The following is a 27,179-nucleotide window of genomic DNA, read 5'->3' as shown; positions in this document are numbered from 1 at the left end:
TCCACATGGTACAGGGGCTGGAGAATAAGTGTGGAGTTGAACTCGTGCCATTGTAGTGACTCATCTCGGGCAGAGCGCAGGGGCTCCGAGCAAAGCAGCGAGCAAGCGAGCGGCGCTCCGCAGGGACAGAGAGGGAGAGAGAGAGAGAGAAAGAGAGAGGCGCGGACCGGCGAGACGGGCCCGTCCGTGAGCGGGCGCTGGGGAAGGGGTGCAGGTCCGGACGCCGGAGCCGCAGCACGGGGAGCGGGGCCGCGTCCCTCTCGGCGCCAGCTCAGCTTGAACTCCACCGGCTGCGGGACGGGCGCGGGCTGCCTCCTCTTCCTAGTCAAGTGTCCGAGCCGCTCCGAAACTCCGGCGGCGTGTCGGCCACAGGAAGTTTATTCTCAGCTCCTTTTCTAAAAGGAGGAAATAGAAGTTTCTCCAAGCGGGCAGCCTTTCTTTTTGCGTTTTTTGCCCTGCCTGAAATCGGGGGGGGCCCCAGACCTGGCAAGCGTGACTCGCCAGGCTCCTATTCTTTTTTAATTTCCAATTTTTGATTGGGCCGGCGGTCCCGGCTGGGCTCCAGCTGCGCGCGGGGGCGGGAGGGCGAGCGCAGGGGAGGGACCGAGGGACGCGCCGACTTTTTAGAGGGAGGGACTGGGTGGACAGCCGGTCCCGCCGCGCTCGTAGAGCAGGGAAGAAGTGCAGCGCGAGGCGCTCTGGGGGCACTGTTCCCCGGTGTCGCCGCCTCCCGGTCCGCGCCTGCCGCGGTCGGGGCGAAGCCCGAGAGCGGAGACCAGAGCCCAGGCGCGGCCCGCAGGCAGCGAGCGCGCAGCAGCCGGTGCGCGGCCGCGGCGAGGGCGGGGGAAGAAAAACACCCTGTTTCCTCTCGGGCCCCCACCGCGGATCATGTACCAGGATTATCCCGGGAACTTTGACACCTCGTCCCGGGGCAGCAGCGGCTCTCCTGCGCACGCCGAGTCCTACTCCAGCGGCGGCGGCGGCCAGCAGGTAGGTGCGGGCCCCGGGTGCACCTGGCGGCATGGGCGGACCCCCGCCCTCCTCTCGCCGTCACTGCCTCTTTTGCTTCCTTTTCCCTTTCTTGGTTTGGCGAGAAAATTCCTACGGACCACTATTGTAAGTTCTGAATTTTCTTGTCCTGCCCACCAATCCTCTCCTCCCCACATCACCACTTTTTAACTGGAGCAGGGAGTGGGCTTGAAAGCCAACAAAACCTTTCCTTCACACGACATCTTATCCAGACAAGCTCCTTGAGCACCAAGCCTGTTACCTCCTCACCCAGGAATCCTCCACCCCCTTTCTCTCTCTCCGTGGTAGACCAAAAAAAAAAAAAAAAATTGCACCCACTGGCCCCTCCCGACATCCAAGGACTCTATTCCGGCTGGAAAGCCCTCTCTCTCTCTTTCCCCGTTCTTCGTCAGTCTAAGTTAATTTGTGAAACAGGTTGATTGGGCTCCTTGAAATAATCCGGAGTGAGGGTGAGGGTTGTGGCTCTGGGAATCAGGTGCGAAGGTCAGGAAGGGGGAGGTCAGCCTTGATTGGCTCCAGGAGGCGCCTGTGTACCCCGCGCCCATCCATCTCCTGTTAGGGGTCAGAGCAGGAACCTGCACTGCCACCAGAAGGGGTGGCTTGAGGGTCTGGGGGTCCCTGGAGCAAGGACACCTACAGAGAGAAGTGGGGGACAGACCTTGCTTAGGCTCCTGGGTGGTTCTGGAAGCAGAAAAACAACTTGTTTCTAAAGCAGCCGGACTGGTTTGCACTGGAGGGATCGTGCATGTGATCTGTGTGTCTATAAATACCAGAAGGGTGCTGGTGGGGTGCCTGCCCTCCACAGCAGCCCCCCACCCCAGTCCCCAGGCTCCTTAGGGAGTTGGCTTAACACACAAGGCCACTATGACCTGAAGCCTGCAGCGTTTAGGGTCTTTGGAGTCCCTAGACAAGTTGGCTGCAGCCAGAGTTGCTCCTGAGGTGGTGGCCTTGGCTTCCGCCTCTAGAAGCCAGGCGGGGTGGGCTTCCAGGGAGGGATGGACCCAGCCAGAGAACGAGATGGAAACACAGTTCTCTTTCGTATCTGAATCACCTTGTTCCAAAGTAATTCCTCATACCTGGTGAGTCCCCAAAATGGCTTTTCTGTCTTCCCTCTATCTCCCCTTCTGTCCCCTTAAGCACTCACTGTAGAGAGTGTCGTCTGTGCGTAGAGGGTGCAGTCAGTGCACCCTTAATAATGAGCACCAAGACGATGAGTTTAAAATCTCCTCAAAGTGTTTGATTTCGTTTGCTTTCTAGCCCAGTTGATGGTTCGTATTGAATCCAAACATTTAGGCAAGGGGTCGGAGTCAGTTATACCCATTCCCTCACTCTCCAATTCAGCAAATCCCCAAATGTCCCTCTCCTCTTCCCCAAATCAACAAGGGATATTTTGATTTCTTGTCTATTCTTTGGCTGCCGTTTTCTGTGGCAGTCATCATTGAAATATGACAATCTTGCCGCCTGGCTTTGCTCAAACCCTGGGGCCTGGATTGGAAGTCATACTGGACATCAGTGCCCCAGTTGAATAATCTGTGTCACTAGGGCTTTGAGCCCAGGATGTAAGCAGAGGCAATTCCCTGCTTTGGAAGAAAATCAGACAGGAAACCAGTGCTAGGAAGAAGGAAGAGAACTCAGTCCAGCAGAGTGTAATGGGGCCTCATTACCGAAGCAAAAAGCAGCTGTTGGCTAATTCCTAGCATGCTGTAACACATGAGAATTTTGCAATTAGTAATAACTAGTGCATGGGGTTCTCGAATATACGCCTGCCCCTTTGGCCCAGCAGCTTGAGTGAGGCGCCTTTCAAACCAGAGGGATTGGCAAGGTAATGCCACTTTAGACAAGTTTCTCAGCCTGTCCACTGGGGGGAGGGGTGGAGGGAGGAGGGAGGAGGATTTTTCCATCATCTCTCTACTTTTGAGCAAAGCTCTTCTGTGGTCCTAAGGAGTGACTTGGAGAGGCTTTTGTAACTTCACAAGTCTGTGCTACGACCCCACCCAGTCTCGGACTCAAGGTAACTTTAGTATATACCAGAGAAAACATTCACTTTATTTCCCTCATCTTCCTTTATGGGGAGACTTTCCTGGCAATTAGTGATGGGCCTTCCTCCTTTATGGTGTCTCAGTGGGCCAATCAGTGTAAGCAGGTTCTCTGTTTTTCCTTGGGCAAGTGAATATTATTTTTTCCTGATCTCCTTATGGGGTCTAAGATTCCTGATGTTTATTGCTGTTCACTCAACCCAGAACTTTCCTCTTTTTTCAGGCTTAGTAAAGCTTGATCTTAACACATGGCCAAGAGTTCCAAGTGACTTGGGGCGGGGGGGGGGCGGGGGGGCAGGGTAGATAACCCTTTGTTGAAACCTCTGTTCTTGTATATGGCAGGAACTTGAAGCATGAGAAATATTTCCTGTTCCACTTATAGTTTTAATCTCAAAGGTTGGTCATTGGTGATTTTGTTTTGTCAGTAATCATTGCACACACCTCCCCCTCCTGGCTTTTTCTTTGTGTTGTTGTTTTCTCTCTTTCCTGACTTTCCTAGGAAAACACCTCCCAGATATATGCCCTGCCTGGCTGCTCGTCGATTACGGTTTCAGGGCCTGAGCATTACGCAATCCAGCCGGTTACACAAACATAGGTCATTTCATAACTTGTTTTCATCAGCTGGGCCCCCTTTTCATGAAAAAACAAAACAAAACAAAAACAGACCCAGCAGTTTTCCAAGGCTGCCATTTGTCTGTTCCTTAGATAACTTGTGAAAATAAATCAAGGGACAGTTCCTTTTTGGAATACAGGACTACCTCTCTTCAACAACCACCCTTTCCCAAGAGACAGACAGACAGACAGACACACACACACACACACACACACACACAAAATTTCCCGGAGTGAACTTTTGCCAACTATACCAGGCTGGGACATTCCTCACATCAAAGAACTTTTACCAGAAATGACTGTGATTCCCAAGTCAGCCCCAATCATACCTCTCTAGTGCCCCCTACAGGACATTCTGAGAAGAACCATCTGGGGAATGTATTTTTCCAGCCCCAGAGAGTGCTAACTTGGTGAGTTTTCAGAATTCTTAGAATTTTTTCTTTTTAGTTCAGGACAAATAAATGCCATACATTTAACAGCGGTTAACTAGGAACTGCTTGACTTTGAATACATTTTTTTAAAAATGTTCTTTTGTTCTAAATAAAACCTGGTTTGAAAAGGAGTGCTTTTTTCTTTCCCTGTTTTGATGTCTGTCTATTCATTAGGGTGCCAGCACAATGTCTTCGAATTCCCAAGGCTTGTTTTCCTGATATGTTTGTGTTAGGCTATGGAGAGTTGTGTTGGTAGGGGGTGGTCTTCAGAACTGGGAGGAAGGCGGGAGGTGTATATTAAGGGTCCGGTGCCTTTTTTTTTTTTTTTTAAACCTTGATCTTACAGATGTTGTAGATTAGGATCAAACAAAATGTTATCCCAGGAATTTGTCTGTTCCGCTGATTCTTGATGGTGGAAGTCAGCGTCACTTTCTCATCAAAGTGACTGGGGTGAAACAGCAGTCACGTATTGTCTGAGTGGCAGTTGAATTTTCTTATCCAAATCCCTGAGTGCATTTCCATTACTTTATTTCTGCCTGCCTGATTATCCCAGGTGAGTGTAAAGTTAGGAATCTCATTTTTTTTCCCCCTTTTTCTATCTTAATACACACACGCCAGGACTTACACATCCAAATCACTGCTGTCCCTTCATCATCATTCCTTGAGGAGACTAAATACTTATTTGAATGCTGTGGCTATGATTAGTCAGACTCAGAAAGGTTTTACAACGCCTCTCTTGGAATTGCCTTCAGCAAATTCTTTTGAAAATCCTCCCTGCTAACAAATCTTTGTCCTTTGAGGGTGAAGTTGATATTTGGAAGTCATCGAGAAAGATTTGACATACAGGGAACCAAGTCAGACACATAAGGTGACCTGGCTGGGTCCGAAATAGAGTCTGTCCCTGAGTCCTGTTGGTCTCGATCTCAGGAGGCTGCCTGAGACGGCAGTGACCAGGACAAGGCACACCGAAGCAGGCACCTTTGCCATCTGTACCATAGGTTGTTAAACAGAAATAAGGATATGGGAAGCTAACTTTCTGGTCTACTTGTTGAAAGAAAGAAAAAAAAAAAGTAGCCTCATTACTTTGTGAATGTGTCTCATTCATGTTGTATGTGATGTCTTTTGGTGGCCACCTCCTTTCAAAATGATGGCAGCTGCCCTGATTGAGGCAAATCTGAGGCAAATATGTCTGTTCCAAACCCCACTTGGTAACTTGATCCCTGTTTTAACTCGCTGGATTGGAGAGAGAAGATACAAGAATTCTCTTACCCAGCACTCCCTCACACGCTGTCACGTGGCAGCGACTTGGCCACACTCACCTTGCTGTGGTTGTAGGGAAGACGAGACGGCACGACCTTCCCATTGAGCACAGATATGTCTGAGGATTGGCAGGAGTACTCAAGGGGTCCACAGAATAGTGGAGAGAATTCCCCTGTGCTTCGGACTGGGGTTTCTGGCCAGAGGGGCCCTGGAAGGAAAGAAATGGGAACCCGAGGGCATAACCCCATGTCCGTCACTTTCTTCCTTTCCTTGCTCCGCCGCCCCCCGACCCCCCGGCCCCCCGACTTTCTTCACTGTGGCAGCGATGTGAAAAAGAGCGTGGTTCTTACAAGTGGACTTGGGAAAAAGAGGAAGTTAAAGGAGGCGGGTTATTACCTGAGACAGTGTTTGTAGACTGTAAAATGGGGAGAAATCATGAGTTATTAGCAACCATTTCCATGGTGACGTAAGTGGCTTTCCTTAGATAGCAATTAAAGGTCAAAATTACGTCCAATGCAGAATCTGTGAAGACTGGTTGAATTCCATAAAGAAGGCTTTGGAGAACATCCCAAGCTCAATAAAAATATAGAACATTTGCGTCAAACCGGGCCCCACCAGGGGGGTTCTGGGGAGCATGGGGGAGTATTTGCACTTAATCTTTCTTCTTCCCCTGATCCAGTCTCCGGGGATGTTGGAATTTTCTTTTTCCAGTGCTGAGAGTTCTTTTTTTTAAAAAAAAAAGTGGGGGAAGGGGTTGTTCTTAAGAGAAAGGGCCTAGACCCTTCCCAGACATGCATAATCATACTTGCCTGCCTGTGGAGGCAGGTCACAGGTATTCATGGGGTTCATGCGTTAAGTGCTTGGTGGCTCAGTTGAAAATCAATCTGATGGAGAAATGTTTGGCCGAGAGGATGGTCCAAGAACACCAACCATTACTTCCATCTCAAATCCCATTTCCACCCAGCTCAGGGATCTGTGGGGTTAAGCCCTGCCCCATCCATGTCTGCAGGAAATGGGAGCCCAAACCCTAGTCCCAAGACCCTTCTGCAGAAGGCCATGGTGATAACTCATGTCTGAACCCAAGACCATTGTGTACAGATCAGAAAAGTCATTTTCCCAAATCAGCTGTTGGGCTGCAGGAACTCCTCTGTTCTGATGAAATTGGCCATGTGTTCTGAGCTGTCTCTCATAGTCATTGGGAGGAGAACACCCTGAGCCCCATGGCTCCCTTAAATACAGGGTTCTGCAGGGTAAAGGAGGTTCTGATGCCCAAAGACCCACAACGAGACTTACAAGAGTTCACACCCGAGCTTCAGGACCTGGAGATTCAAGCCCATGAGTGATAGCCCACCCCCTGACACTCTGGGTTGGAGGAATACCTCAGGTCTGATTTTTTGCTGTTTCTTCTCTTGCTTTTCCCCAAGCCTGAGCATAGCAGATGAGAATGCTCCTCCAGGACAGGAGTTGCCAAACTGCATCCCCAGTATTTTTATAAATAAGGTTTAGTGGGAACCCAGGCCCGCCTATTTGTTTACACATTGTCTGTGGCTGCATTTATGCTACGACGCAGATTGGAGTAGTAGCGACAGAGACGGCGTGGCCCGCAAAGCCTAAAATATTTACTGTCCAGCCTTTTACAGCAGAACTTTGCCAGACTTTTCTCCCAGAGGTCGGTGGGGGGCCAGTTTGTCCTTTTATAGGCATTCTTGTCCACCCAGAAGTCGACAGGATGGCACAGTTAAATACTGCATTTGGAGGCTTCTCCAGGTTAGAAGGCCACACAACCATCCAGCATCTTTGATCCTGTCCCTAGAGGAAGAGAGCCCCAGGGAAGTCAAGTGCGGGCCTGGATAGTTACCTCCTCTGTACCCCACTCCCAGCACCCACTTGGTGCTGCAGCAGGGATTAAACCGCCCTAATGCCAGCCACTAAATCCTATCTTAGTTTGAGTTCAGTGTTACTCCATTTGTAGAGAACCATGATTTATCCTCAGTATGACATCTGACTGATTCTTGGGTCTGTCGGCATAGAGGAATGCCAGGCTCTCTTCTGGGACCACAAACTCCTAGCCTCATCTCCTCTCCCCCAGTGTTGCTTTCTGAATAATACCTTCTGGAGGTGAGAAAAGGCACATCTGCCAAATCTCACGTAAACTTGTGTGCCCGTCTCAGAGATCCTCCTCTTGGAGACAAAAACCTTCTTTATCAGAGCCCCAGTCCCCTCTGGGGATGGGGCATTGTTTTCCTTGCCATTTAGAGCCAGTGTGTTATCCAGATGGCTTTACCTCCCTCTAAAACAAGTTGTACGTGCATTTGGAGGCAGTCATTACCGACTGCCTTGCTTTTATTGCTGTCTTGTTTTGTCTAGACCAAGCCATTGCTGCAAGGGATCTGGCTGGTGGCCGGGGAGCACATTCTGTAGACCTGCCACCACAGAGCGGTGGACCGGAGGGCCTGAGAGGGGCTCAGAGTCATCCACTTATTCCTAAGAGATCTTCGTCCCCAGGCTTTGCTTCAGAGTTTTTGCTTGCTTCCCCCTGGCAGAAACAGAGGGGCTCTGCCGGTCGGAATAAGGAGCGAGTTTCTCGGGTGCTTTCCTGATGGGAAAGCTGACAGTTTCCCGGCAGAGGTGGAGGGTCACATTCAGCCATTGTGCTGGGTGCCTCGGCTGTTCTTCAAACCCAGAACCTGACTTAGGGAGAGAAATGGAATCAAAATGTTGGGTGCTTCCCAGGAGTGGGAAGCCGACAGTTGTCCCTGGAGCCACCCCATGCAGAGTGCATAGGTACAATGGTGAGGCGTGATGGTAATGGTGCTGGCGGTGGTGTTGACAATGCCACCTTCCAGTTGTTTGGAGCAGCATTTCTCAACCCTGGCTGTACACTAGAATCACCTCAGGTGTGTTTCTTTTTAATATATTATCAGAACCCCACTCAAAACCTGTTATTTTAGAACTCTAATGGTCAGGCTCCAGCACGGGTGTTTTTAAAAAGCTCCTCAGACTATTCTAATGTGCAGCCAGAGTTGACAGCCACCAGTGTTCTTCTATAGCCTGTGATTACAAGTAGCTACTAATTTAATCCTCATGACAGTGCAGCGAGTTTGGAGTTAGTATTCCCCTTTACAGGCAGGGAAACTGAGTCCTCCATGATTTGCCAGGGTCTTAAATCCAGGCCTCTGGAGTCCAAGTGCAATGTTGACTTCCTGCCAACCTCCCCTTCACCTCCTACCCATGCCCCGCCCGCCGAACCCCCTCCCCACCCAACCCCTTGCTCTTCCGTCCCGCAGCCCAAGAGAAACCTGGCTGTCTGAGCCTGGAGCTTCTGCACACGTCCTCAGCCTCCTCACAGCCCAACCCACCAACGTCTGTTTGTTCGATTTCTTCCTTGAAAATGGTTTTTACAGTTAGATCTTCCTTGTTCACTGCAATTCCCTTCCTCCTTCTCCTTCTCTTCTCTCTTCTTCTCTCCTTCTCTTTCTCTCTCCTTCTCTCACACACACACACACACACACACATACACCTTCTTGTCCGTCAGCTCCTGATAAACAAGCTCTGCTGTTTTTGCATTCTGAGGAGACACTGAGTCCATTGCACTGGGCAGCTCCCCTCATGGAATCCCAGACTCCATTGTGCTGGATCACTGTCTCCACTGAATGCCCTTGGCCTGGGGCCCCAGGGTGGTCTAGGAGGTGAGACAGCCACGTTCCACCACCCAGACTTGGGTCAGGAAGCCGGCAGGAGAGAGAGCAAGGAAGGGCCCTCAGCAGCCTCATCTCCAGTGAGGTACTCTAAGCTTCACTTTGTTTATGCAATGGGAACCTAGATGTCTGTCACCGGGGGCAAAGACGATGGTGGTGGCAGCTGCCATTGCTGCTAATACTTCTAGCCCTGGTTGGGCCAGAAGCGAGGTGCGGTGCTACAGCATCTACGCTAATGCTAGCAGGATTTCATCTGGGGTCAAACAGACCTATGGGTTCTCCTGGGTGAGAGGGAAGGTCTGTCGGGACCCTTGGCAGTGGTGACTGGATGCTCTGTCTGAGAGCAGTGGGGGTCGATACCAGCACTTGGAGCTGGACTTTGAGGACAAAGGAAGCAATGCGACAGAAGCTCGTGCAGCCCTGCGAGAGCTCTGGCCTCTTTACCAGGATAAATTGGATTTGAACCCTGACCCACTGCTTTTTAGTGGCCTTAGACAAGTTCATCTCTCTCAGCCTAAATTTCTGCCTCTGAAATGGAGTAGTTCTTACCTCAGAGGGAGAATGAGATAATCTAGGTAAAACACTACCATGGTCCCTGCTGTTTAATAAATCACTCAGCACGTGTTAGTTATTGTCATTTTACCCACCGAATTAGGGAAGAAAGGATTTGCAGAACCTTTTTGGGGAAACAGGAATCATCGGAGGATGAGGATTCCTCTGGGGGAGCTTTTCCCTGAAAATCTTGGAGTGCAGGTGGGTGGGTAGGGGGGTCCTTCCTTTCTCCCTCCTCTTCCTTCTAGTAGCCGCCCTGAAGAAAGGCCAAGCCCAGCTGCTGAGGGGGACGGCTCAGTTTAGTCTTTGTACTCTGTCATCATCTTATATTTTAAATAGAATGCCTCGTGCAGCGTGTTCCAGACAACTCTGCAGTGTGGTCTGGGCTTAAATTCAGAGGCAGGGGGAAGACTGAGCTAGCGGCACCAAAGTTTCCCACAGACACATCACACATCCGAATGCAGATAGATAGATGCGTAGATAGGAAGAGGCACAGCGTGCCTGCCCCAGGCAAGATGGGGGTGAAGGGCGTGGAGGAGGGCAAGGACAGCAAGAAGAAGTCTGGCCGCAGATGCTATCACTCTGCAGTCTCATGGGTCGGAGAGCACCTTTGCATGGACCTGGTCTCTGATGGGGTCACAGCCCCATCCTCAACCTGTTTGGAAAGTAACAAAAGCAGGCACAATAAGCCTCCTGGTGATTTTTTTTTGCTCCAGAACTGTCGGTGTGCATATTTCCTCAAGGGGTCCTGAGCCAGTGCCCTGGGGAATAATTGGCAGGTGGCCCAGAGGCTCAGGAGGTCCAGGCGGGAGGCCTGCCCTTCTGCAGATGTGGACATGGCCACCAGGAGGGATGCAGAGAGGGCCCGCTGAGTGTGAGCGGCTATGGAGTACATCTGTCCTTGAAGTCATTTGGGATGTGACCACATTCTCGCTGAGCCCTAGGGATGGAGTTCACAGGACCTCAGTCAAGGAGGCAATCGGACACGGAGCCCTGGGAATAGTTAAGATTCCCCTGATTCTTGGATGTACAGGACTTGTCCAGGGAAGCCCACCCAGTATACTGACCTTGGTCCCCCAAGTGCTGATGCTGCTTTCTGCTGGTTTTTGCCTCCTGGCTCTGCTTGTCCTGTTCTGCTCAGTTAACTATTGGCTCAATTCTGTTTTTCTCATTTCAGAAATTCCGGGTAGATATGCCTGGCTCGGGCAGTGCCTTCATCCCCACCATCAACGCCATCACAACCAGCCAGGACCTGCAGTGGATGGTGCAGCCCACAGTGATCACCTCCATGTCCAACCCGTACCCTCGCTCACACCCCTACAGCCCCCTGCCTGGCCTGGCCTCTGTCCCTGGGCACATGGCCCTCCCAAGACCTGGAGTGATCAAGACCATTGGCACCACCGTGGGTCGCAGGAGGAGAGATGAACAGGTACCTCACATAAGCATAAAAGCCACGTCGGTAGCTTTCAGGGACTCGTAACACAGCGTAGTTTTCTGCAGACTGGTGGGGAGCAGGGCCAACGTTCTGGGTACACTGGGAAGAAGAGGGAGCTAGGGACTAGGAGTACATGACCTTCATCACTGGAGGCAGAGTTAAAGACCTGAGGGTCAGGCCTGGCTCTGTCATCTCACTCATGTCCCTTAGAATCTCTGAGTCTCAGTTTCCTCAGCTGCAAAATGGGGATTATGGTACCTACCAGACAAGACTTGTTGCCACTTGAATGCAATCATGTGTGGGAAAGCACGTAGCGAGTGGTGAGGTGTCAGCAAAATGGAAGCCTGCTAGGACCTGCCTACCGCAGTGTCTTTCTCTGATCCTTGGTGGAGGGGTCACAGGACAAGCAGCCAGCGAACCCTGGCTGGGAGCTTTTGGGGAGTAGCCCTTAACTGCCTCTCGCTGTCTGGTGCAGACAACAGAGCCAGCACACCTGAAGAGTTACACTCTAAGCTGGTACTGCTAACAGTACTTTACATCCCTCCTTGGTGTCCCAGGCCTCCAGCTCAAAGCAGGAGCCCATTTCAAGTGCATGTTCCAGAAGTGTAGTGACTCTGGGGTCCTTGGAGCCTGCTCAAGTGCTTTAGCTGCCCAGGAGTGAGGGTGGGAGGTCAGACATCAGCCTTTATTTTCTCAAGGGGCTCAGCTTTGAGAAGGAGTCAGCCTGGCTGGGAGAGACACCAGAAAGTTATGGGGCCTCTGCTCTCTAAGCAGAATCCACCCAACATGCTAAAGGCCCACTGTCTGCATCAACAGTGAGCCAGGGCAGCAATGGGCTCCCTGATGCCAGAAAGTGGGGAATGAGCCGTCGAAGTGCCCCATCTGTCCCCCTTCACAGATGACACAACCAAAGCCCAGACCCACCTGCCCCGGGCCACTCAGCAAGTGAGCGGGGAAGTCTAGACTAGAAGCCAGTTCCCTGGACTCCCTGTGCATGTCCGTCCTACAGCAGCATGCCACCGTGAGTCTAGGCAAGGCAAAATACTTTGGCAGCGGAAACCCTTTTTCAAAGGAAATGTTAACTTGGAGAGCTCCAGGTTCAGCATTTGAACCCCTCTCCCTTGCACCCACTGTTCACCTCCACTCTGGGGTCCCTGGCTCTACAACGTTCCAATACACGGACCTTTAAACATAGTCCCCAGTGGATAATCATGGACCCACTGCCAGTAGTCCTGAGGATACTTAGAAGTACAAAGATTGTTCTCCAAGGAACTGGAAGCTTTTGCAGGGGCCCCATTCCTCTGAGGACAGAGCTGGACCTTGTGTGCGCTGCAGGTTGATCTGTTTTGTTAACAGCGGGACCTGTGGCAGGGGGACCTGGGGAGGTGTGTGTAACAGATGCTGTAACAGATACAGCTCACGGCTGCCGCTGGGGAAGTGGCCAGTATCCCCCTCACTGCTGCTTTTCATCATTGCAGTTGTAAATATTGCAGTAGCAGTGACATTAATGTCCTTTATAAATCTACTTCCTTCAGAGAGCCCAAGGTGTCAAGCTTTACAGTCACTAATGAGCTAGATTCTGCCTGTATGTAAGTGACCCCTTAGGGACAGCCAGGCTTGTGAGAGGGGCTCCTTGGGGCTAGCAGGTGAACAGAGCAAGATGTGCTGAACACTCTTCATTCTTTTCTGGGCCTAGCTCACTCCAAATTTAGAAGTTTATATCTGGAAAAAGACTTCAGAGACCAGCTTTCCTAATTTTCCCTCTGCACCCACTTTAAAGATGAGGAAACTGAGGCCCAGGAAGGAGAAGGGCCCTGGCCAGGGTCACACAGTAAGTCAGCAGCAGAGCCAGGACTGGCGTCCACCCGCTTTGACCTCCAGGCCCCTGGTTTTCCCACCACACCGCCTAGGCGTGCCCTAAGACAATCTGTCTGGAAAATTTCCTTCCTTTTTTGAGAGGGAGGGAGAGAGCCAGGAGCATTTTATTTCACTTCATTGTCAATTAGGAGTTCAGAGAATCATCCTGCAGCTTGGAGGAAGCCTGGGCAGAAGCATCCTAGAACCTTGGCTCTTGGGTGGCTAGCCCCAGGGTCTTTTCCCTGAAGCTTACTTCCGCCCTCCTGACCTCCACCCAAGGGGAGGGGCCTGTTACCAGGAGCCGGCCTGGTGGCCTGGTGCCTCACCGCCCTGCTCTGGAGCCTGCCCCTAGGCTTCCTCTGAGTCCAGTGGCAGTGACTGAGGAGGCAGGGAGGGGAGGGTGTGTGTGGTTTGTGGGTGGGTACTAGTACTGACACACACATCTGTAACCATGTTGATGTCACCGCCCCTGAACACTTTCTATACTGACAGCTCTCATAAGTGGCCCCACGCTTCACCAGATAGGGATGAGACTTCTAGGCTGATTGGGGGGCCAAAAGTTGTGCAGAAGCAGCCAAGGGGGAAGGGAGGCCAAAGTGGACCACGACCAGCCCCTGGTCGGCGGGAGTGAGGGAGCTAGCTGGGCCTCAAGGAGCACCCTGAACTCAGGCTCCCTTGGTAACTCTGCTGGGCCCAGGTTGAGACAGTGTGAAGAGAAGCAAGTCTTCAGGGCCTTAGCCAAGCTACCTTGTGACCTCAGCCAGGCAGCTGACTCTAGCACCGAGCAGTGCCTTTGAGTCTGTGGACTCTGGGTCTCCAGGCCGCTTGGACTCTTCTGACTCTGAAAAAGCACCAGAGAGGAAATGTCTTTCTAGCACTTTCTCCTTTAGAGAGAGCTCTCACACTGCACCCCCTCTGATCATCACAAACACTTTGTGGAAGGCAGGGCAGGTCCTATGAATCCCACTTTGCAAATGGAAAACCTGAGGCTCAGAAGGTTTGGTGGTTTGTCCAGGACCACACACACGTTACACCCGTGTTTTGCTCCCACTTGGCCTGATACCTCGCAGAAGAGAGAATGTGGAGCCTTTGGCGCTCGCTCGGGGAAGTGGAGGTTTTCAGAGGCTGTAACTAAGGACGGGTCTGAGGAAGAAAGCGGAGCCAGGACTCAACTGTGGACTCTTAAGACCAGGTTTTTGGGAGGGGCCTGAGGATGCACAGGGAAGTTGTCTGCTAGACTGCTGGGTGCGTCCCACCTGGAGACTGCAGCAGGGGACGAGGGACACAGTGACAGAGGAGCTGGTGAGACAAGGAAGCGGGGCCTGGTTCTTCATCCCAGTGAGGTCGGGGTGGCAGAGGACATGGAGGAGCGCGCACAGTCAGGACGTCAGACACAGATGGGCGGGGGCACAGCCTAGCTGAAAGCCTGGGAGGCGGAGACCTGAGGTGCCAGGAGGCCCCGGAGGTCTCCCCAGCCTGCCAGGCGTCCCTTCGAGCCCCACACCTTGACTGCTAGGGGAGGATTTGAAAGTTGAGAATGAGCTTCTCTGTGCTCAAATGGCCTCAGAGAGACTTCGTGTCTGAGCAGTCGAGTGGCACATTTTCATGCCAGTGTTTGGAGAATTTAGACACAGGACTCTGGCACTGAGGGGCCACGGGGTCACCTCAGTGTAGACAGGGATGGGTTTGTCCTCTCTGATGCTGTGCCTCACTTTGCTGTTCAGGACATCACAGCCACAGATCTGCAGGGCTGTAGGGAGCATCTTGGGGACTGTGACCTGAGCCCAGCCAGAGGAGTAGTCCCTCCTTCACAGGGTGGCCAGGAGAATCCCTCAGTGGGGCAGCGTCTCTCATCACTTCCAAAAGGGGCTTTGGCGTTTCCCCCAAGTGTCCCTAGAGGGTAAGACCCAGGTCTTAGTCTCCTCAGACTCTCCTGAGCCCTTCGTACTGCACTTGGCACATAGTAGGTGCCCTCAGTGTCTGACAACTGAATTGATGGTCTTTCCTTTTGAATTGCGTTCTGCCTCGGCCCATGGCCATCTCCTCATGTCACCTCTGCCTGCAAGGAGCGTTGGGTCACAGCTCTCCCTGGAAGGGCTCTATGTAAACAGAGTGTCAGCCTTTCTTAGTGGAGCAGGGTTTTTGCTCCGTGGCATGAGTCACAGGTCCCTAAACAGCCTCACTGTAAGGAGCTAGATTGTGAGCTCTGCAGGTGGATTTTAATTCATTTGGTTCTCTGATAAATCTCGATCCCTGTAAACTGTGCCTGGCGCATAGACTGTGCTTGTTTGTTGAATACGTAGATGTGATGGGCAGCAGGATTTAACATGCCACGTACACTGCTGGGTCATCCGGGTTGAACTGTGAGCAGCTGGCACTCCGGGGCCGGCAGAGGAGAATGGGAGATGGCATCCTTGACCCTCGCTCTGGCAACAGAACATTCTCCCAGGTGGTTCTTACTCTGGGCCCAGCTACTTAACTAAATGGGGATAATGAGGCTTGCCGAGCAGGCAGAGTGACGGGGCGGAGTAATTAGCCAGGGTTTAGAAGAAGCTGCTTACGTGGGTGGGGCCAGGCCTGGCTGGCATGAGGGGATTCTCTGGGGAAAGCTGTCCCAGCTCCCGTCTGGCCTTGGCACTAAATCAGGGCTGACATGACAAAAGCTGCTGCCACCATGCCTGGGCTGGTTTGTCCCTGACCCATTGCTGCCCTGTTCTCCCTTCAAACACAGGACATCACCTTCCAGGGTGGGTTCGGCTCTAAATGACCTCCCAGGTGGACAGACAGCGGTGAGCTGCATGTTCAGGGACCTCTGAGCCCGGCCACGTGCCCCTAGCCTTCCCTCCTCCCCTTTGCAGTCCCAGAAGGGCTTCCTGCCCTACTTAAAATGCACTTAAAAAACCAAACCAAACCAAAAAGCTGGTGAACCGTTTACCTGAACCTAATCATACCCCCAACCTTGGCCTCTAGCTGTCTCCTGAAGAGGAAGAGAAGCGTCGAATCCGGAGGGAGAGGAACAAGCTGGCTGCAGCCAAGTGCCGGAACCGACGCCGGGAGCTGACGGAGAAGCTGCAGGCGGTGAGGAGCTTGCGTGGGGTGGGGGCACTTGGGGGGTGGGCCACAGCAAGAGCCCCAGGGGTCCTGGCCCTCCCACTGTCTCCTTGCCGACTAGTAGCCTACAGATGAGTCAGCGGAGATAGAAACGTGTCTTCCTTTGAGCACATGGATTAGCGTTGTCCCAATCAAAGAAAAGGGAGGGATGGAGGGAGCTGGCCTTTGGCCCCAGCCTGGGCCCAGAGAGAGAAGAACGGGACACGCTTATTGGGCCTAGTGTCCTTTCTCACTTAGTGCCCGAGCATTCCCTGCTCTCACCTGTTGGGGCTCCTGGGGGAGGGATGGCAGAGGGTGTTGATAATGCTGGGTCCCAGGAGCCATAGCAGGTCCAGACCTGCCCCTGCTGGGGATGGGGGTTCCCAAGGTTTCAGCCACCCCCATGCCTCTGCCAGCAGGAATGGCCCAGCCTAGTTTGAGCAGGAGGGACCTGCTGTTTGGGCTCCTTCGTCTCTGCAGGGGGTTGTGCTCTCTGGGTCTCATGGGGATGGCTCACCTGCCAGCTGAGTTGTACTATCTTAGGGTTTCCACACATCCTTAATAAGCAGGAAGGTTCCCCGTCCCTGCTATGATCTTGAAACTGGGGCCTTAGTACCTCATTCTGCCCTTGTGAGTCACACTTCTCTGCTGCCTAATTGCCCACACCTGGGGGCTCATGGCCCTTCCCTCTCAAAAGCTCGACCTGACCAACGTCACATAACTCGCTCTAGAGCCCAGCCTTACAGATGGCTGCGTGCCGTGCAGAGGAAGCCCCAAACCAGGACTCCCGGGTAGTGTTTTCAGAGTGAGGAGATGAGGGAGACTGTTGGTGGTCCTTACAGTGACCACCCAGGATGGGGCTTTGGAGATCACAGATTACCTTGCCCATCCTATCACTTTATGTACTTCTCCCCGGTACCATTCACCTGCTTCAGCTTCCCTTTGTCCATTCTGGAGCCCTCGCTCTTGGGTACTGAATGTGTACTGCACGAATTCTGTGAAGCCTGTACTAATGTCCCATGGAGGTCTTAGTTAAGGTTGGGGAAGATGAGTTGGAGTTCTCTGTTGCCAGGTGAGGGATCCATTAGTGACCAGTCCTCCACGGGAAGACTCCCCCAGGAGAGCCCTCCTCACTGCCAACCTTTCAAGGAGCCAGGCCCTCTGAGTCTACCCTGGGCTCTCCTTACTCTCAGCCCCAGAATAGCCCCGCCCTCTGAGGCCCCTCTGCTTTCCTTCCCTCGTTCCCCAGAAGCCTCACACCCTACTCCCCCGCCTCCCCACCCCACCCCAAGCCCAGCCACCAGGCCCCTGAGCCACATCCTCCACAGGAAACCTCTCATAAGCTCATGACGTTTATCAGACCCTAGAGACAGATGGAAACTTTTTTTTACTCCAGAATATGCTGAGTGCTCCGTGTAGCGAAGCTCTGGCCCCGTACCATCTTATTCTTGAACAGGAACCTGTGTTAGGGAAAAAGTGGGGAGGAGGCCGGTGACACACACCTTCTCGTGTTCCATGACTACCCTCCACGTGCGTTTGCTGCTTCTCTAGCTGTGTAAAGGAGGGGCCGAAGTCCTTGCAGTGAGACACCCGTCATCCTTACGTGCCCACTCCGCCTGCCAGGTTCCGAGTCCGTTAAGCACAGGGGCGGGACTGGATGTTCTCCAGGGTTCTGGGAGACCCGAAACACGTGCTTCTGCAGCTAGAGCAAAAACGGGAAGCGGGGCGGGGATGATCCAACCAGGAGCGATTGAGCTCTTCCTGCAAGCCAGGCTCTGGCCTAGGCTCGGGTGTCTAGACAGTGTCCACTGTCACGTAGCTGGAGTTCAGGGTGTATGTGTCCACAGGCAGGCTGGGAGGAGTTGAGCCACGAGAAGGAGAGCAGGATGGAGCTGCATGCTGCGCGCCCTTTCCTCTCCAAATCTCACGATTACCCGCTCTGTCCCCAGGGGGAGGTCCTGGCACCAAGGCAGGAACGCATAGTAGCGTATGGACGCTGGGGTCAGATCCGGGCTACCCTACCTGCTGGCTCTGTGACTTTGGGCAAATTACTATCCCTCTCCCAACCTCAGTTTCCTTGTCTGCAAATACCTGCTTCAAAAAACTGCTAGAAGATTGAATGAGATGATGCCTATGAAATGCTTAACAGCGCACAAAATGAATGCTCGATCATGGCAGCGATAGTTGATATTTTGCCTTCAAGCCGACTTGCTTCCTTCCTCAATCTGAGTATTGGAAATAAAAGGAATCTTGAGCCTCCAGGTGACTCAGAACCCGTGGGGCTGCGGCCGGAGATGTGAGCTGGCTGCTTTCACGGTCAACCTTCTGAGGATGTTGCTGGTTTTCCCTTTTTCCCTTCGATTTGAACCAGCCCCCATACCCTCCAAGTAGGTCCCTGGCAGGCTACTGTTCCTTACAAGGCTCTCTTTCTCCTGTAGGAAACGGAGGACCTGGAGCAGGAAAAGTCGGATCTGCAGAAAGAGATCGCCGAGCTGCAGAAGGAGAAGGAGAAGCTGGAGTTCATGCTGGTGGCCCACGGGCCCGTGTGCAAGATCAGCCCCGAAGAGCGCCGATCGCCTCCGGCTTCCGGGCTGCAGACCCTGCGCAGTGGGGGTGGCGGAGTGGGTGCCGTGGTGGTGAAACAGGAACCCCTGGAAGAGGACAGTCCCTCGTCCTCATCGGCGGGGCTGGACAAGGCCCAGCGCTCTGTCATCAAGCCCATCAGCATCGCCGGGGGCTTCTACGGGGAAGAGCCCCTGCACACCCCCATCGTGGTGACCTCCACGCCTGCCATCACTCCGGGCACCTCGAACCTCGTCTTCACCTACCCCAGCGTCCTGGAGCAGGAATCACCTGCGTCGCCCTCCGAGTCCTGCTCCAAGGCTCACCGCAGAAGCAGTAGCAGTGGGGACCAGTCATCAGACTCCTTGAACTCCCCGACTCTGCTGGCTCTGTAACCCAGCACCTAGGGAGTCCTCGTCACTGCCTCCTTCCCAGGGACCAGCACCTTCGAGCGCTCCAGGGCTGTGAGAGCAAGAGGGGGACCCTGTCAGAGAGCTCCCTGGCTTTGGGGGGACCGAGGTGGGATTCAGCAGTGAGGCACTGGAGGACGTGGATGATCTCTTGGAAGTCATGGGACCTCCTCCCTCATTTATCCTGCAGAGCAAATCCTGTTTCTTGAAAAGCCTTGGAGAACTTGGTTTAGTGGACTCGGGCATCTCTCTGGCTTCTGAAGAGCCTGAAGCTGGGTGGACCATTCCAGTCCCCATGTTACAAAATGTCTCTGGAGTGATGGTGTCCTTCTCCTCCCCACCGAGCATGCTCAGTGCCTTTTGGTTTCACCTTCCCTCTATTTGCCCCTTCCTTCCCCCAGTGTCAATTCTACTTCCTCTCGGTTTTTATCAAATTTGCCATGACATTTCATCTGGGTGGTCTGAATAGTGAAGCTCTTCATTTCTGGAGCTGGGCAGCAGGCAGCTCCTCTGCTGGGCCGACTTGTCCAGGAGACAGTCAGTGTGCAATACAGAGCCTTCCCTCCCCGACACTCCCTGGTCCACCTCCATCTCCAGATCCACCAGCAGAGCTCCCTGAGCTCTCAAAGAGATGCCACCAGCACCGAGAGGCTCAGAGGACCCTTTCTCCCCTTCCTTGGAGACGGCTCTTGGAGGAGCGGCTTGGCCAGAAGAAAGGGTGTGAGTGAGACAGCCGGGGCGCAGATTGGGTTTGCCAAACGTCTGATTACCAGGCCAGGAATAGTGCCAACCAAGCCACATGGTATCCTAGCCGACTTTCCTTCACCTGGTGTCTTGAGCAGGACATCTCCTGTAATTACTGCCTGGCCATTCTGCCCCTGGACCCTCTGTCCCGACCAGGGAGGTGTCCCTCCCTAGGAACCACACATCACTCCTTGTCCCTACCAGCTGCGCCCTCCCCCACCCTGGCTTTCAGGGGACGCCACCCACAGAGTTTTAATGAGCGTGGGCCTGGACCCTCCCCAGATTGCTACCAGGTGGCCCCTCCTCAAGCCTCAAAGGCACCTTTGCTGTGGATGGAAAAGCAGGGGAGGGGAGAGGGAGGCCATCGGAGTAGGATTCGCCTCACACCAGCCCTGGCACCTGGCTGGCCCTGTTCTAGCTGTTCACCTCTCTGAAGTGCCCATTGTCACCTGCTGGATCAAGTACTTCTCTTTGTGCTCCTCCAACCTCTCACCCGAGTGTGCTCCTCAGGTCCAATAGCTGGCCCCGGGCTGTTGCTATGACTTGTGGCTTATTCTCCATTCCTGGGGCCGCTGACGTAGGAGATGTGTTGCTTTCCACCGCAGGAGAGCTGCCCCCTTCCCACAGGCTGAGGGTGAGTGAGTAAGGGACCCTCCTGGCCCTGCAAGAGCATAGCTCAGCATAGCTCAGTGTGGCCCCCGCCGCCCACCCCTCTGATCCTTTTTCTCCCCAGGGCATAGCTCCCCTGATCTTCCAGGATTGGTCTCTGTGGCCTGATGCTCTGAGGGAGACCTGGCAGTGTGATTCAGCTCTAGAGATTATTGTATGATAATTTAAAACTATATCGCTGTTATTTAAATCAAGCCCAGCGGGGGTTAAATTCCAGTTAGACTGGGGAAGCGAGCAGTGACACTTAACGCTCACCTGTTCCTTTCACACACCTAGGCCTCTGTGCTGGTCATTATTTAATGTCCATTACCTACTTCCCATGCACTAGACACACAGAATGGAATGGCTTATGCTTCAAGTACGTAGCCTGCTACGACTGGAAGAGACGTGTGGAAGGACAGGCCACACAGAGGAGATGGAAAGAAAAAGGATTTTGTCCAAAAATAGTTTTAAAACATTGTTTCTTACATTCCTGGGCTGTGATGCTGCCCTCAGGGTTTTCATGGTTCTGGGAGAGGCGTGCCTAATGAGAATGGGCAATTGGGTTTCTGGCTTCAGATTAATCAAAGAAGCAGAAGTCAGCTGGAGCAGCAGGACATGGGCACAGAAAACTGGGGTGCGCTCAGCTCTGAAAAGCTTAATCATCTCAAGTGGTATTTGTGGCCAAGTGGGAGCTATTTGCTTCTTTGTGCATATACACACACACACACACACACACACACACATGTACACACGCACATACATGCGTATATACACACATATGTACATATGTGTGTGTGTGTGTGTGTGTGTGTGTATTTCTTAAATGAAGCTGCTTTCTGGTGTTTAACTTCTAAAAGTCCCTTTATGCCCTGGTTTGCACAGCACTGATCCCAAGGCAAGTCACAATCTGCGACTTGGGGCCAGGCTGGACGTTCCTGAGACAGAGTTTGGCTTTAGTTCAGATTTCAAGTTGCGTTGGCTTTGAGAACAGCGTAAAGCAAAAACCCAGCCACCCCACAGGGCTTTAGAGGCCTCCGAGCTGCATTTCTGTTCAGGACCCTCTGGCTTTGTTCTAGGAGGGGGTTTGGAGGTTAGTTGGGGAAGGCTGACTATTACACCTAAGTCATGAGCATATCCTCAGTTACTTCCTTCTGGCTTGTTCTCCAAGCTCATGCACACACACTCCCTTGCTGCAGAATCACCAGGCACCAGGCCTACTGCTGCTTCCTTCTCTGTGGCTCCAGCTAAGGGAACAGCTGCAGGGGTGTGGGTGGGGGGTGGCCTTTGTGCTTGGGCTGGGAGCTGCTGTGCTTCTCCTGTGTCCCCAGCCATGAGGCAGCTGGTGTGGACTCCAGTTGGGCTGCAGGCAGCTCTGGGACACCATAGGGCAGGCACTCCTTTGACAAGCTAGTGTGAAACACATAGTCTTCTTAGCCACCTGGCTGGTCTCTCTGGGAACAGTCCTCTTCCTGGCTGTGTGGTTGGGGACAGCTGCTGACACAGGAAAGAGGAGGTCCCAGGTGAAGCTTCAGAAATTACTGGAGCCAGCTCTAAGCAGAGAATTCACTGGGGAGGTTTTCAGAAGGAAATCATTGTTCTGCCTGTGTAAAAGGCCAGGTGTGTCCACTGTGGCCCGTCACACAGCATCTCAAAGCCAAAAGCCATCAGAGGCTGCTGCTTTTCTTTCTCAGGCTTTGGGAAAAGGAGTTTCCTCTCTGCTCCCACTTGGCTCCAAGTGTAAGGGAGGTTTCAACCTCATAGGCGTTGGGACTTTCCTACCCTGTCCTTGATGGACCAACAGTGCTCCCTGCAACCTCACCATTTAACTTTCAGGTCAATTTGCTTCCTGATCCGATATCTGTGTGGCCCCTTTAAGAAAGAAAAGACTAAGCACCTACTATGTGCCAGGCACTGTGTTAGGCACTTTTATATATACCCTCTTTAGAATGAGACGAAGAGATGAGGGCATCCCTTATTAAAGGCCCCCAAGAAATGAAAGAACAAAAACTTAGAGGTGAGAAGGTCTTCAAAAATCCGAGACAAGATCGTCTTCAGCGTGAGGTTCTCAAAGACTCATCATCCCTTACAACATCCTCTCACCTCTAAATTTCTTCTTTTCTCTCTACCTGGTGATGTGCTCCTTTGCACTCCTCAAATGGTTGGAGGAGTAACTTGAGTCCTTATAGAATTTGTGGACCAATAGGATAAGTGGTATGTGTAACTTTCTTTTAAAAATGTAAGTAAAGGGGTCTTGCTACTTTCTGCTCATTGTGTTGTCTTGGCATTCATCTTAAAAGCCAGCATCTCACTATTTATTGACAGGTTGGGGTATGTGTGTGTGTGTGTGTGTATTGTGTGTGTGTGTGTGTGAGCATGTGTGTGTACATTTCCAGGTGTGCCCATGTCCTCCTGCAGCTTTTAAAAAGGAAATCCAGTCATCCCACTACCAGTCTGACATCCTCTCATGCTTCTAGTATTTTGGCTGTACATCAACAAAGGGTTTTAATTTTCCAATGCTGACGTGTTCAGGAGGGGCCGGGCCAAATTTTGAGGTGGGTCTGGAAAGGGGAGGGGGAGAAGAAATTGACATTTATTTTATTATTTATTTTAAATGTTTACATCTTTGTGTTGTACCAAGCCTAAATGGAAACAGATAGCATTAAAGTACTCAGTTCCTCTCTCCCTCTCTTTCTTATTTTTAAAAACTTTAGGCTAAAGATGCTTTTTTGTTATTGTTGTTGTTGTCGTATCTAAAATGATTTGTGACTTGTGCTGTATAAAACGTATAGAAAGGTTCTGTTTTTAAAGATGGATTGTCATTCCTCCGGGGACAGTGGTCACCAAGAAATCTACATCGTAAGAGAAAACAGAAAGTCCTGCGCTGTTCCTTAAAAATTATTCTCTCTGTATGATTAAAAGTTTATTCCAGTTATTTTAGTTTGTGGTTACTTGATGTCAAGGAAGAAAATATTCACCTTTGTATAAAGAGTAGGTATCAGGGTATCTTTTTCTGCAGTGGGAGGTGTATATATAGTATTTTGGTATATAGTGGAAAATCATAAGCTTTGTGCATCTGTATTTGAGATGTGTCAATAATGTGGTGTAAAGTCTGCTATAAGATCATGGAGGCAAACAACTTGTAGAAGACTTCTAGAGCCCTATGGGGAATTTAATTACCTTCCTGAACATCTTTTTTTTTTCTTCTTCTTTTTTTAAAGTTTTGGTGAAATGGTCCCATTGGAAAGGCTTCTAAATAGGCCTCTCCAGGCGGGACCGTGAGCTCAAAAAAATCTTTGTATGATTTTGAAAATTGAGGAGTATCTCTGCTCTGAGGCATCGCTGGTGTTTTTGTTCTCGTTTTGTTATTTTACTGTAATACAAGCCTACAGTATTTGCACTAAAGAAGCTTGTTAGAAAAAGTTTGCTGCTATGGAAGAAAGAACATGAAAACTTTTTTTTCCCCTTTGTGTGTTTTTTTTTCAGTTAGCTTTTTCACTTTCAATTGAGTAGCATTTTGTAGAATAAAATGAATTAAGATTGAAGAGCCTCTGATGGTTGGTTTATTCCATCTTCTCATCTCTCCTGTTGCTTCTCTTTTCCTTCTAGTCTTTTCTGACTGGCTTTGTGGGTGGAGTTGGTGTCTCTGGTGGGTGAGGGAAGCAGGGAATGGCTCACTTGGAACCTCTTTCTGCAAAACTGTGAGGCGAACTGCTGGGAGGGGCTTAGCGCGCCCCCATCTCCTTTCTTGTGCTGCTTTTTCCTCTTGACCATCCTCCAACTCCTCCCAATCTGGGCCTGATTCTCAGCTAGTTGCTAACTACCACCAAGGTGTAAGCTAATAGAAGTTCAAGGTGTTGTCCCTTCTGGGGGTGTTTTGTTTGAACAGGTTGTCTCTGGAAACCCAAGAATCTTCAAAGAACCAATTAAAAGTATCCCTCGGATTGTCCAGGTGAACAAATGAGATCATGAGCAGGAAAGAGCCCTGAAAACAACCGAGGTGTGCCAATAAGTGGAATGCTCACATTCTTGGATTTCCTTTTTGAATAGACACAGGTTGTTAGGTGCAGAATAGAAATCTCGGCCAGTCCCACTGTCCTGTAGACCAGGAAACCCTGGGGAAATGAGAAACATTGTTCTCAGTGCTTTCTTTGCAGTGTAAACAGTAGGGAGGTGCACCTGTCTTTTGGGGAATGTGGCCCTCTGAAGTTGCAACACCCGGCCTCCTAGTGACCTCTTCTGCCCGAGCAGACAACACAGAAAGAGTCTGGGGCATCACAGCGGTACCTGTGCTTTCCTGAGGAACCGATGTGTCTCCTTGTGGTGTCAGAGCCAGGGAGGCAGATGCTCTGTAATGTTCACTTCCGCTTCTGTAGGCCGGGCAGTTATGTGCTCCAGAGAAGCCTGGGCCAGGTGCCTATGAGTGCCTCTCATGCCTAGGCGCTCCCATAGCAATAACACTTGGAAATCTGCTTCATCTGTTAAAATTTCCACCTCTCCCCCAGCCACCACCCCATCCCCTATGGCAATTAGGGATGTCAGTGATTGCTGGGCACTTATTAGATGGAGTCCTAAGCAGTCCTGCTGCTTTGTGCAGCTCTAAGTGCCTTAAAAGCGTCCAGACAGTCTTTTCTTGAGGAAAAACAATAAGGGGCTACCTCTGTTGGGTTCCCAAATCTAACAGGGTCCATCAGGGAATTTTGCAGTCACCTCTGAGTCTGGGCTAGCTTGGTGCTGCCCAGGGACCTGGGTTGGTGGCCAACTCCATTGATTATATAAAGTTGGAGTTCTAGGGATGAAGCGAAGTCCTTCCCCTCAGGAAAGAGGTATGGCCAGGGATTCCTAGGACTATCGCTTTTTGCTGGATCTAGGGCTCTCCAAGTGAGCACAGTTTTGTTACCAGGCTTTCTTTGCTCATTGGATGGCCACCGTGTAAGGGAAAAAGGGGTCTCCTCTGGAGCCAGTATTTTCCAAGACATTCAGCAGCGTTTGTCTCTGGGGCTACCTCATGAGACAATGTATGTGAAGGCATGTGAGAAGTACTAAAATAAGGAAAAACTTAAATGGTTCAACCCCACAGACCTTGGTGGTAAAGTTGGCTGATGCAGCTTGATTATAGTACAGCTATTGGGCCCTGGGCTCCAGAGTCCACGTTTGAAGTGGTAGGGTGTGATTTCCCTTTGGGCCCCATGTGTTTAGAGGGCGGATGAGGTGCCTGTACGTGGGCAGCCCAGCCCATGCTGGCCCAGGGCCCTGCCAGGCCCACGTGCAGTGGGCCCCAGCAAGGAGAGGGGCTGATGGCCTCCCCTCCAGGCCAGACACGCACCTGATCTGGACGCTGTTCTTACACCTGCCCTTGCTCTCGCTGACAGTCTGTTCCTCCCCTGACAAGACAACAAAAGGACTGTTTTCCGAGAAGCTGTGAACTATTAGGACAAGTCCATGCACTCTCTTTACTGTCAGCCTTTGCCCAACCTGCCCGGCGTGGAGAACTGTAGCCCATGACTCTGCCGGCAGGAGCCTCCCGCTGCCTCTCCACAGGGCCCTGGTGGGCAGATGTCCAGCGAAGCTGTGGGGCTCTGTCCACAGTCTGCCAGTTGTTGTCTCTGGAAAGTTCCACTTTTTTAAAGGAAAATAATGAAAATCTGCTTCAGGCTCCACCTCTGGAACTAGAGAGTCCTTAATCAAACTAAACATCTTCCCAAGTGCTTGTATCAGCCAAAGGAGAAACAAACCGAAATATAAATACTCAGCAATATTTGGCTTGGTTTGTAATAGTGCTCGGCTGAGTGTCTCTGAGGACACTTTGAGGACATGGCCCTACTTATACAGAGGGACCCCATTCTTTATCCAGAGGCAAAGTATGGGGTGCAGTGCACCCTTAAATCTGGAGCCGTTCTAGAATATACCACTGCTTGGTCCGGTAGAACATTTAGAAACTGTCTCGTGTTATTTGGGTGGTATGTACTTTTTTTACTGAGGTGAAATTCACATAACATAAAAGCAACCATTTGAAAATGAACAATTCAGTGACACTTAGTACTATATAGTCACAATGTTGTACTGCTACCACCTCTACCTAGTTCCAAAATATTTTTGTCACCCCAAAAGGAAACCCTGACCCATTAAACAGTCCCTTCCCGACCCCAGTCCCTGGCAACCACCAATCTTCTATCTTGATGGATTTACATTTTGCTAGTATTTTTTGAGAATCCCAATGATTCTATTTTCTGAGCTAAAAACAGTCATGAACTGTTAGCATGGAAAATAAACTAATAGCTGTGAATAGCAATACAGTTTCCCCCTTACTCTTGTGCTTCATAGATTTCACGTCTTCACATTTGTGGTCTTGTTCAGAAGCCCAAGAGGCAAACGTCGTCGCTGAACGTGTTGGCAATTGTCAGCTCCTTGAGAAATTCCTTTTCCCTTAGCAGTGGTGTGTCTGGTACACTGGCAAATACAGTCACTACCTTGATTTGCTCACAAGGCATGCATTTGTTTCTCAAGTAGAGATGGAACAAACCTGAAAAGACAGACTTTGTTCCCAGATGAAAACAGACACCGTTTTCGTGTTATAAATATAGAAGAACCACATTTAAATTAATTTTAAAAATTAATGTGTAGATGGAGACTCTCGCTATCATATTCTTACAGGAGAAAATATTCTTGAGGTCGAGAAAATATTCCATGCATTCAAAAATATTTTTGTGTCCCTACTAAGTACATGACACCGTGAAGGCATTATTGGGGACACAGTTATATAAGATACTATTTTATACAAGTGTTATATGAGGCATCACTGCTTCATAGTCAGA

The 27,179-nt window shown here is 51.2% G+C and overlaps 1 protein-coding gene across 1 annotated transcript; it reads left to right on the top strand.

Moving 5' to 3' along the window:
• FOSL2 (FOS like 2, AP-1 transcription factor subunit) lies at positions 1-23,300 on the top strand. The gene is made up of 4 exons (XM_039887504.1): positions 1-990; positions 10,796-11,047; positions 15,881-15,988; positions 18,439-23,300. Exons 1-4 carry the CDS (start codon positions 889-891, stop codon positions 18,955-18,957), a joined length of 981 nt encoding a protein of 326 aa, XP_039743438.1. The 5' UTR covers positions 1-888; the 3' UTR covers positions 18,958-23,300.
• Positions 23,301-27,179: the final 3,879 nt, after the last annotated feature.

Source organism: Pteropus medius, unplaced genomic scaffold, assembly GCF_902729225.1.
Source record: "Pteropus medius unplaced genomic scaffold, Ma_sr-lr_union100, whole genome shotgun sequence".
NCBI classification, from domain to species: domain Eukaryota; kingdom Metazoa; phylum Chordata; class Mammalia; order Chiroptera; family Pteropodidae; genus Pteropus; species Pteropus medius.
Note: the sequence above shows the minus strand (reverse complement) of the source record. Positions and strands in the feature narration are given on the sequence as shown.

Excerpts from the sequence above, each read along its gene's own strand:
- FOSL2 (XM_039887504.1), top strand. The coding sequence starts at position 889 with ATGTACCAGGATTATCCCGGGAACTTTGACACCTCGTCCCGGGGCAGC. Across the intron at positions 11,048-15,880 it reads GCAGGAGGAGAGATGAACAG|CTGTCTCCTGAAGAGGAAGA; the intron begins GTACCTCACATA and ends CTTGGCCTCTAG. Across the intron at positions 15,989-18,438 it reads TGACGGAGAAGCTGCAGGCG|GAAACGGAGGACCTGGAGCA; the intron begins GTGAGGAGCTTG and ends TTTCTCCTGTAG.